We start from the raw sequence: 12,292 nt of genomic DNA on the forward strand, positions 1-12,292 counted from the left end.
TTTTACCTGTCATGATTGTTTGAATTTATTTCAGTCTACTCTGAGGAATTTTAACCTCCTCCTCACCTCCCTCCAAAGAGGGTTTGTATTATATTTGGGGGAAAAAATAATAATAAAAAAAAAAGAAAATGAATGATAAAAAATAATAATGGGTTGAATAAAGACAAAATTCTGCAAAATATTTCATGCTTTATTGTTTATTTATTCATTTAGATATATTTTCATATTGTGGAGTTGCATGTCCTAGTGGTTAGGGCACTGAACTCATGATCGTTGATTTGTGGATTCAGTCCCTAGACTGGGTGGTGCATTGTGTTTTTGAGCAAAACACTTCATTTCACATTGATGAGCGAGTGGCAGAATCATCGATGCTATATTTTCTGGGTCTCTACATTCTGAGTTTAACTCCCACTTGCCAGGAGAAGCCAATGGGAAACCACTCCAGTATTTATCTTAGGTCTAGTCACGGTTGCTGAAGTTCCAGCAATCTGGTGAACGGTGGCAGGGGAGGGCATGGGCCTTCCTATGTTATATAGAGTGATAGAGAAGGTTCACATGCACAGGCCCTGCCCAAGGACCCCCACTAGATTAAGCTAGATATTTTCATATTCTGTTGACAATAGAATTTTATAAGCTTTCAAGAGAATAAGAAATTTTTTTTTTTTTCGAATATTGGCTCTTGAAGCACATCATGTGAAGCTTTTGACTTTTTCTATCAAAAAATGGTTTTCATCCCAATATTTATATGCTGTTATTTACAGCTTTGTGTGATGTGCTTCAAAATCGAATGTTAAAAAAAAAACCCCAATTATTTTTTCATATTCAGTGATTTGATCATAGTTATTTATGGTAACACAATTCATCACAAGCATTTGTAAACATTGGAGCAATGCTCAAATCTGACAAGGAAAGGCAGAGGCAACAATGTGGAGAAGAAGCGATTCAACCTGGAGCAACTCCTTGATTATCCTGTCAAGTAACATTACTCCATATCAAATGAAATTTGTAACCTAAAAAGACTGCTTCACCAAGAGCTACAACTTACCGACTCCTTATTTGCTGCTCATCAGCGTCCACCGAATGATGTACAAACACTGTTGTTTGTGGTCTTTCTATATTACTGGGGGTTTGTACATATATGATGATATTCAGTGGAGATCGGATGCTACAGTGTTTTATCACATAATATCACCATTTCTTCTACTTTTTTTTTTTTTTACAATGGAGAGAAGAATTTAATAGTTGATAATGTTGTAAATAATTTCCTAAATCGTTATTTCAGTATTCTAAATATATTTATATATAAATATAATTTTTAAAATAATGAAGAATTTAATGAAATACCTATTCATTATGAAACAGGTGTTTAAGGCGGCGAGCTGGCAGAATCGTTAACGCGCCGGGCAAAATGCTTAACTGTATTTCGTCTGTCCTTATGTTCTGATTTCAAATTCCACCGCGATCGACTTTGCCTTTCATCCCATTTGGGGTCGATAAAATAAGCACCAGTTGGGCACTGGGGTTGATGACCTTGTGGCAAAATCTACAATCATTATTAAATTGATGCTTGTCGCAGAAATTCACATGAAGTTTTGATAGAACCAAGGAGAATCGTTGAAGGGGCAGTCCGAAAAGGGTTAAACAGGGGAGATAAGGCTCACTAGACAGAACGAAAAAAAATCTTGAAGGGAGAGAAATGATTGTCGTTAAAAATCATATCCAAGGAAGATAAGTAAGTGTATATCTGCGTTTCGCCTCAGAACAGCTTTGTTTGATCAAATCGATACAAAGAAGTTCCAACCGTCTTTGATTTAAAACGAAACAACAGCATAGACGTACTGATTTATCTCCCTTGGATATACACTCGGCTGAATTTCGAGTTAAAGTCACAAACGTTGTGAGAGAATTGGCTGACTATTTCAAAACCAAATCCCTCGTTAAGTAATTAAAAGTAGACGTGAAAATGATTGTGACAAATTGATATTTTAGAACTAGAAATCCACAGATAGGCAAGGTGAGATGGCTACCATCGAACACACACACACACACACACACACACACGCGCACGCACGCACGCACGCACGCACGCACGCACGCACGCATGCATGCATGCATGCATGCATGCATGCATACATACACTAAAGGCTTCTCTACAATATGGAGGAGGAAATATATATATATATATATATATATATGTATGTATGTATATATACATACACACAATGATATTAAATATAATTTCTATTAGTGGCACAGCACCGTAAATTTTTAGTGATCAGAGGAGAAATATCTCCATTTTGGTGATTGTCATCGAGACTGGCTTTTGTTTTTTGGACAACGTAAAAATGGAAAGCAAAGTCAACCACAGACGGACTCGAGCCCAGAAATATGAAGTTAGGTAGCTAAATACCGCCAGCAAACCATTTGGTCTGTGCTCTACAAGTTTTACCGATCCGCTATCGTTGATGTTGGATATGTGTCAATAACGACACAGTAATTCAAGTATAAGACGTCCTGACACAATTGTTTTGGTACTGATTATTTCAAGTTGTTAATACGACTACGATCTATTTGGCATCAGACGTTTTTATCTCTCTCTCTCTCTGTCTCTCTCTTTCTCTCTCTCACTCGCTCCCTTCCTCGCTGTCTCTCACTCTCTGAGATATATTTCTCTTTATTTCTATGAGGAGAAAGTAAGTGTTAATTGTTTTCAATTGATAAATTGTAATGTTTGTTTCTCCCTCTCCATTTGTGTGTGTAACCATCTAGTTATGTTTGTATGTGTAATCTCTCTCTCTGTTTCTCCCTGTCTCTCTCTCTCTGTCTCTCTCTCTCTCTCTCTCTGTCTCTCTCTCTCTCTCTCTTTCTCTGTGAGTATAGTTTTCTCTATGTGTATGAGGAGAGGGAAAGTATTTGTGTCAATAATGCTCAAGTAATACACTGTCATGTCGCTCCCCCTTTCTCTCACTGTCTCTGTGTGTAAATTTCTGCGCACACGTGCGGTGGCGTGCCTTTGTCACCAGTGCCAAAAAGTACCGTCGCCAAAACGGGTTCAATGTCCAGTCAGTCACGGCAAATCGTTAGTGTCCGATCAGCCACGCCATATCGTCTTATTTCGCAATGATGTCGACCATGCTGATGACAACAGTCACAACTCTTCCATCAATGTTTCTGGTATGGTATAAAGGCCTCCGAGAGGAACAAGGTACCGCTCAAGAGAAGACCGACACCGTTCAAAATGAATTCGGGGTTGTATGAACCAGTGACGTCACGAAGATAACCTGTTGAATAATGAAAAATATAACAATCGTTATAAACAAAATAGAAAAAAAAAAGACACGGAACGTATTGAGAATAGATATACAAATCATAATTTCGAATCTCGCTGTACACAACGCAAATAACGATTATTTTTATCGGTTGGTAGATATCAACTGCAATCAAGAAGTAGAATGTTTGTTGAAATTCTAAACAAAATCACAGGTTCTCGTTTAAGCTAAAGGGTCCCAGAGTGCCTTCTGACTGACGTATCACATGTCGAAACACTGGTGTCTCAGATCTCCTCGCAACAATGAGCTGTCTATGTTATGAACACATTGTCGTCGTAAAAAGGAATTGTTCTCCAGTGACGTATACAACAGCGATTACCATATTTGCGTTTGAAGGAAGGTGTTAAGAATGAATAAACTGGCACTCCGCCGATTACGACGATGCGTATTCCAGTTGATCCGATCAACGCAACAGCCTACTTGTGAATTCAATTAATATATATATTTTAATATGACTCTGTCGAAATTTTTTATGTGTGAGTTCAATGTCTGACGAAGATAAAATATCTAGAATCTTGAACTGTTAGTAAATAACTTCAACTGAGAATTGACACTAAAATGTAATTTCGAGTCATAGGAGTTTAGCTCCTGATTTTCATGTTAAAAGCTTGAATTAGAAAAAAAATGCTCAAAACGAAGAAAGTGAAGATATAACACATAAGATCAAATATTTACCTGCAAAAGGATATGCTATGGTTGCCAATATCCCTGCGCCTAATATTACCAAACCGACTGCCTCCGAGATTCTTTGAGCTCCAATAAAATCCACCATGACTGTGTTCGAGATGGAAAAATATATACCACTGGAGATTCCATAACAGGCGCAATACATTGCGAACAGAAAGAATTTGGTATAGAATGATACAAAGCAAGCAGCAACTCCATGAATGATGAGGATAACGCCAAGCAGTCGACCTCGGTTCAAAAACTTTCGATCAGCCAAGAAAACCATGAGCAGACGACCCACAAAATCGCCTGCACCAGAAATTGTTAGAAAAAGAATTCCATCGTAAGAAGACAATCCTAAGTCGACCGAATGAGCTGGGAAAAATGTTTGGGGTATAGAGGAAGCGGCGCTCCCAAGAACTGTTCCAATATATCCGCAGACAAATATTTTTTCCTTGAAGAGGGTAAAGTCTGGAGCTAATCTTTTGAACTTGGCCAATAAACCTTCTGAATGCGTTTTGGCATCAGTTTCAACGATACCATCTTTTATTACATCGGAAGATTTTTCTAATGAATAAGTACTTTTGTCACAGTCTTTTCCATTAGGTCTTGCGTTAACTACAAGAGTCGGGTTGCTTGGTTCAACTGATTGTAAGTTAATATTTCCACAGCCATCTCTGTCTTTTGAGTCTGTCAAAAACGGAGAGATTTCTCCGTCATCGTCTGATTGTTGTTTTATCGATTCGGTTTGTTTTCCTCCTTTAACAGTCGTATTTTTTTCTTTTAGTTCTATATCAGTAGAACTGATGACTTTCAAATGTGTTGTTGTATCGTAGCAACTGATGGGACGTAGAAGGGCGCCAAAAACAAGGCATTGTAGATAAATACCAGCATTCAGAAGAAGAGCTCCGCGGACTCCGTAGGTTATTATAAGGTAGTTGAGTACATACGGAAGGACGAATTGTCCGACGCTAACTCCACAAGCAGCTATTGCATTTGCTGTGCCAAGGTAGCGTTTAAAGTAGGTACTTTGTACAACTATGCAAGATCCATATACAAAAGCACGTCCAGTTCCTAGAATCAGAAAGAAAAAGAAAGAGGAAAGAAAAAAAAGATATTTAATATTACAATTGTGGTTAATTATGAATATGAAAATGGCTAAACAGGATATATATATATATCCTATATATATATATATCCTATATATATATATATATATATATATATATATATATATATATATATATATATATATATATCCTATATATATATATATATATATATATATATATATATATATATATATATATCCTATATATATATATATATATATATATATATATATATATATATATATATATATATATATATCGGCAGGGAGAGTACAAAAGTTTAAATCGATAACTTGACCAGGCTGTGACTCTCATAGTTTCTGATCTTAATTGATTAGAGGTATTATAATGTATATGTTCTGTCTCGGTGTAAAATATGGGCTACAGTAAATATTATGCTCAACACCACAGACTTGCTTATCAGTTGTTTGACCTTAACCAGTCGAGCATGTTCCTTATTGGCTGACGATGCGTGCACCTCTAATCACGATCAGGAGTAGTACGGGAGTATCATAGCCATGTAGTGAGAGGGATTCTTTGCGGTTTGAATAATTCACCACAGGAAGCAACAACAACGACGACGACAATAATATCAGCTATGATCAAGATACGTCGCAAATGGTTGCTCTTTCTCTACCTTTTGGCAAATGTCTTCCAGATACTTGTCGTTAAAATGTGTGCTCTTGTGTCTAAGATGTTGAGCATTAATATGAAACAATTTAGTTGATAAGTGAAGTAACTCCTTAATTATACAGCCATGTCTTTGCTATCGGAGGCCGTATACCAAAGGAAAGAGCAGTGAGTTGTGATGAGTCATGATTGTTTCGTATTAAGGTACACCAGAAGTCCATTCTGCTGCAAACATTCAGACCATGCTTTCGGTCTGAGGATATGTCTCCCTTCCTCGCGCAAACCTTGGAGGTTGTGGAAAGGACAACAGCCACAACTCTCCTTAACTTACTAAATTTAGACTAACAAATTACTTACCGTTAAATATATGAAAGAAGGGCAGCCAAAATACATTTTTGGTAAGAAAATCACAGATAAAAGTCAGCGCACTCAGAACAGAACCACAGAGGACAAATGTTCTGAATGAAATGAATTTGGCCAGAAAGTTCATCGCTAGAAATCCTAGAAAAGAACATAAAAGAGTGAAGTATGCATCTTTGTTATGACCAAACTGTTGTGTTACGTGTCATATCTGTAATGTCTTATGCGTTATACAAAGTGTTCCAGAATTAACTAGCTGTTTCAATGAAATTGAGCAAATTTCACACAAAAAAAAAAACAAAAAAAAAACTGACAGAATTTTATGTTAATTACCAAAACAAATAGATTTATAAATCTTACGTCAAACTTGTATTGAAAATGTTCAACATGTCTGTATCCCTGCAGACTTCAAATCTCTCCTTAGCGTTATGAAACACATTTAGAAGCATGTCAGGAGTTTTATATGTATAGCTATTCTTACCTGTTAAACAACTTGCTACATGTTCAGCGCTCAGAATTGTTGATATGGCCGATGAAGATGCATTGAACATTTGCAGAATCTCAATGAAAAAAATGCCAAAACTCCGACTGTTACCCATCACAAGAATCATTAATGTTGTCGTAGCTGCAAACAACCACAAGAAAAATAGTTTAAAAAAAAAAAACCTTTATCTTTTTGGTTTTCATAAATTCAAACATGTTATATGTTATTCATTTATGTTTCTAAATTTCTTATAGAAATTTCGAAATAATTTCTTAAAATTTTCCCATTAATTGTATGTTTTCTCGATTGTCAGCCATCGTCTGTCTATCTTAAATTATGTACAGAAATATCTGATGCCAGTCTCCTCAGTATCACCAGAGCCCACAATCTGGATTCGTTGTTTAAAAACCCTTTTTTACTTGTTTTAGTCGTTGGACTGCGGCCATGCTGGAACACCACCTTGAAAAGTTTAGTCGGACAAATTGACTATAGTAATTTTTTTTTTTCAGTCTGTTTTTTTTTTCTTTTTGTCTGAATTGCCATGTTGCAGATACAAACAAATCAAAACCAGTTGTCCAGCGATGGTGTGACAAACATGAACACACACACATACAAACCCACAATCTGAATCTTAGCTCAATTTGAGCACTTCAATTATAGCCTGTTTCTGAGTATTATAATATGAACAAACTCAGTTTATAAAAGAAGTACAGTTTACATACATACATACGTTGTATATATGTGTGTGTGGTTTAAAAGATAACTTCTCAACCTTGTGGTTCTGGTTCCACTGGTTCCACTGGGCAAATGTCTTCTACTAAAGGCCCTGGATAACCAGAGCCTTGTAAGTAGATTTGGTATTCAAAAACTGAAAGAAGTATGTCACAATTATAGATGTTTCTCTGTGTGTGTGTGTGTGTGTGTACGCGCACGCGCGTGTGATTCTGTTTCGTCTTAATGTTGCTAATTATAAATAGGTGTTACCACCATGACAAACAACATTGTTCTTTTCCAATCTTCTGTGAAGAGCACATCTAATCACGGGGCATCATTAGCTTGATTGGTAGTCAGGTGAGTGCAGGTGTTCACAAGTGACATCCAGCTGAGGAAAATCTGCCACAATTAATTCCATTTAGTCCATGAAAGTATGGAAAAGGGAGTATTATTGTTTTACTGTAAGAAAAGCACTGTTGAAGTGTTAAGTAAAATTTGGCAATCGAGGATTGAATCCACGCTATGCCTGCATGAAGCCACTACAAATACGCTGTGGAATAAAAAATTTATCTACTGTCATGGAAAAAGTGTAACTGTAAAAATGCAGAATCGGAGTAATGGGCATTCAAAAAAGGATGCATGTATAGAAATGCATGAATGAAGTCTTTAAGGTTTAAGATTCAAATGAAGGAAGTGCAATAATAATGTTTAGCAGTTCAAAACTCTGAGTAGTGAAATGCAGAATTAGGTTGACTGATCATGAGAATCAAATATTAATCGCTTCATTAAAAACTGCAGATGGTATGGGTTATTTCCCCTGGGTTGTTTGAATAAAATATTAGTAATATGTAGAAGACAGAAGGATTCATTGGAAGAGCCCTATTATTGATTTTTTTTTCAACAATCTAAGTATGTCACAAGGTTTCATGAGTTTTACTCACATTTCAAATAAAGTATAAAAGTGATATTGCCTGCAAAAATTAGAAATAGGACACAAAAAAATCAATGTTCAAAGTAATTGAACATAAACAATGAAATGGGTTATTTGCCTTGAGTGTTTAAAAAAATATTGAACAGGTGCTATGGGTTATTTCCCTTGGGTTAAGTAGGAAGGTAGACAAAACACACACCCCTTCAGGTAGATGGCCCTGCTCGAAGGAGTGGCTGTGTGGTAAGTAGCTTGCTTACCAACCACATGGTCCCGGGTTCAGTCCCACTGCGTGGCATCTTGGGCAAGTGTCTTCTACTATAGCCTCGGGCCGACCAAAGCCTTGTGAGTGGATTTGGTAGACGGAAACTGAAAGAAGCCTGTCGTATATATGTATATATATATGTGTGTGTGTGTGTATGTGTTTGTATGTCTGTGTTTGTCCCCCAACATCGCTTGACAACCGATGCTGGTGTGTTCATGTCCCCGTAACTTAGCGGTTCGGCAAACGAGACCGATAGAATAAGTACTAGGTTTCCAAAGAATAAGTCCTGGGGTCGATTTGCTCGACTAAAGGCGGTGCTCCAGCATGGCCACAGTCAAAAGACTGAAACAAGTAAAAGAGTATAAAAGAGTAAAAGAGTATATGAGGTAGATATAAAGGTCCCTTCCAGGGGCCGTATTATCAATTTTCTCAACAATCTAATTACGTCACGAGGTTTCCAGACATGAGTTCTACACATGTGGCAAGGTTCATCAAAATCAATAAAACGATGTAGGGGGAGTTAGCTAACAACGCCACAAACAAACACACACCGATTTTCCACATATGTAGTAGATATATATATGAGTGTGTGAGTGTGTGTGTGTGTGTGTGTGTGTGTGTGTGTGTGTGTGTGTGTGTGTGTGTGTGTGTGTGTTCGTGTGTTCGTGTGTGTGTTTAAACTAAAATCATTGCTCTGTGCAAGGCACATACTAGCTATAAAAAACACACAAAGACCAGGTAACAGATGATGTAACAAAAAATGTGAAACAAAGAAAATCTTTGAATGAAGTTAACACACTGTGTGTTTTTGAATAGCTAGTATGTGTCATCCCAACTATTTATGTGTGTGTGAGTGAGAGAATCAATGAATGAGTGAGAGAATCAATGAATGAGTGAGTGTGTGTGTGTACATGTGCATGTGTGTATGTATGTATACATGCATACACACACGCATACAATTAGTGTCTAGAAGACACATATTAACTATTCAAAAACGTACAAAGATTGTTAACTTCATAGAAAGATATTTTATTTGGCTTGGCAACTTTTCTTGCCCCAACTGTTACTTGATCTTTCTGTGTTTTTAATGGCTAATTTGTGCCTTTCACACAGCAGTTATTTTAGTCTTGACATGCTGTGTGTATATATAGATTATATATATATATATATATATATATATATATATATATATATATATATATATATATATATATATATATATAAGTTCAAAAAAACACAAAAAACAATAACAAAAAAGCAACAAAGTGAGGACGTGATACGGATAGTGTTATTGGACGCTCGGGAAAGGAAGGAGAGAGAATATGACGTTTCGGGCGGAGCCCTTCGTCGGAAAGACAGAAAGTTCGGAGAATGGAAAAACGGAGGAAGAGGAAAATGGCACCGATGCCCACGAGGTTACATTGTGAAAGGACCAGAAGAGGAGGTGGTGGGGGAAAAGTTCTTTCTAAGACAGGAGAGTGAAAAGGGAGGTGAATATCTGTGCGTGCGCGAGAGTCTGCGAGTGTGTGTGTGATAACAGAACGTGTGTGTGCGTATGTATGTGTGTGTGTGTGTGTGTACATGGTTTGGTGGTTTATCTGTTAGTATGTATGTGTGTTTGTGTGTGTGTGACATAGTGGAAGGAATTAGTAGCAGGAATAGTTAGTGGGTGCTTATGGACAATAGTTAGTGGAGGGTCAGCAGGCAGTTTTGAGTGTGTGTTTGTGTGGGGTTGTAGGTGTTGGGTACGTGTGCGTGTGTGTGTGTATTTTGTACGTGCGCGTGTGTGTATGTGTATGTTTTTGTGCGTGCGTGTGTGTTTGTGTGTATGTGTATGTTGTGTATATGTGCGTTGCTGTGTACGTGTGTGTGCGTGCGTTTGCTATTGTATGTGCGTGTGTTGTTTATGCCCGTGTGTGTGTGATTGTATGCGTGTCTGTGTGAGTGTGTTGTGTTGGTGAGAAGTGTGTATGCGTGTGTATGTGTATGTGGGTGTGTACGTGTGTGTGTATATGTGTGTGGATGTCCATGTGTGTGTGGGATTGTGATGTGTGTGGGGTTGTGAGTGTTAGGTACGGGTGCGTGTGTGTGTATGCGCGTGTGTATTTATGTGTGTCTGTATGTGTGTGTCCGTGTGCGTGTGTGTGTGCGCGTGTGTATATTTTTTGTGCGTGCGTGTCTGTGTATATTGTGTATGTTTTCGTGCGTGCGTGTGTGTTGTGTATGTGAGTGAGTATTGTGTATGTGAGAGGTGTGTGTGCGTGTGTGCATGTGTGTGTATGTGTATGTGTGTACGTGTATGTGTGTGTTTGTGTATGTGAGAGGTGTGTGCGCGTGTGTGTATGTGTATGTGTGTGTTTATGTGTGTGTGCGTGCGTATGTGTGTGAGAGCGTAAGGATGTGTGCCAGGTGTGTGTGTTATTTTGTGTGTGCACTCCTGTGTGTGTGTGTATGCATGTGTATGCGGCTGTGTATGTACGTGTATGTAGGCGTGAGCGTATATATGGGTGTGTGTGTGTGTGTGTATAGAGCTGTGTAAGGTGTGTGTCTCTACCACTGTGCGTGTGTGTGTATGTATGTGCGTTCGTCTATATGTGTATGTGAGGGCGCGCATGTATGTTTGTCATGTGTGTGGGCGGTATATATGTAAGGTGTGTGGGAGGTGTGTGTGTTAGGTGTATGGGAGGTATGTGTGAATGGGGGTATGTATGGGTTGTCAGGCGTGTGGGAGGTATGTGTGAATGGGGGTATATATGGGTTATGTGTGCAAGGGTGTGTATGCTTGGGTGTGTGTATGTTTGCGTGATTGTTAGCGTGTGTGTGTGTATGCGCAAGTGTTGCGTGTGTATGTGCGTTTGTATAAGTGTGTGGGCGAGTCTGAGCGTGTAAGTGCATGCATATGTGTTGTGTGTGTGTGGTGTGTTGGGGGGTAGGTGTGCTTACATGTGTGTGTATGGGTGCGTGTATTTTTTGTGTGGGTATGTGTGCGTGTAGGAAGGGATGAAATATATTGTGGAAAATTGTAGTGATTGTAATAAAAAAGGGAATAATGGATATAATGTAAAGTGGATGGGGGGGGGTAAAAATATATATATATATACGTATAACCATATATGTATGTGTGCATATACACTGTGTGTGTGTATATATATATATATATATATATATATATATATATATATATATATATAATATATATATAATTATAATTATTTTCATGATATAATAGAATCAAGGTATTTTAATAAAAAGACACCAGGGTAGAGTCAAGGACAGTATTCCTGTGTATTAACAGTGTGTATGGACACTCATGTACTTATTAAAACATACACAGACTTGTCCTTCCAGTTAAGCATACATCCACAAGTACAGGCTAAACACACTTGGCGTATACATAAAATCTATATTACTGGTACCATGTAAAAAGTACCAGTAATTGGTAGCACATGAAAAGTACTGGTGCCGGTGCCATGTAAAATGCACCCCATGCACTCTGTAAAATGGTTGGCGTTAGGAAGGGCATCCGACTGTAGAAACAACACCAAAACAGACAATGGAACCTTGTGTGGATCCTGGACATGTCAGCATCAGTCAATCTGTCCAATCAAATGCCAGCATGGATAACGGGTGGCAAATGATAACGATGATGATGATGATGACGATGATGATGATGATGATGAATTGTGTTCTATGGAAATATATGAAATTTTTAAACTTAGAAATAATCCTAATCTAATCAATAATAGATTAGACCTTAGGGTATCATGTGTACACTGCTCTACTCGCACTTTTAAATTTTTAAAA

The 12,292-nt window shown here is 37.7% G+C and overlaps 1 protein-coding gene across 1 annotated transcript in view; it reads right to left on the bottom strand.

Annotated features, from left to right (window-relative positions):
• Window positions 1–2,863: 2,863 nt before the first annotated feature.
• Window positions 2,864–12,292, bottom strand: part of LOC106882340 (putative monocarboxylate transporter 5) — a 13,237-nt gene continuing 3,808 nt past the window's right edge. The window contains exons 3-6 of the mRNA XM_089365703.1: window positions 6,579–6,722; window positions 6,095–6,238; window positions 4,005–5,069; window positions 2,864–3,281 (exon numbers count right to left, since the gene is read on the bottom strand). Coding sequence (XP_089221829.1) covers window positions 3,163–3,281; window positions 4,005–5,069; window positions 6,095–6,238; window positions 6,579–6,722 — 1,472 coding nt within the window. The 3' untranslated portion in view covers window positions 2,864–3,162. The remainder of the gene's footprint in view (window positions 3,282–4,004; window positions 5,070–6,094; window positions 6,239–6,578; window positions 6,723–12,292) is intronic.

Source organism: Octopus bimaculoides, chromosome 18 (assembly GCF_046866305.1).
Source record: "Octopus bimaculoides isolate indiv1 chromosome 18, ASM4686630v1, whole genome shotgun sequence".
In the NCBI taxonomy this organism is placed as follows: Eukaryota; Metazoa; Mollusca; class Cephalopoda; order Octopoda; family Octopodidae; genus Octopus; species Octopus bimaculoides.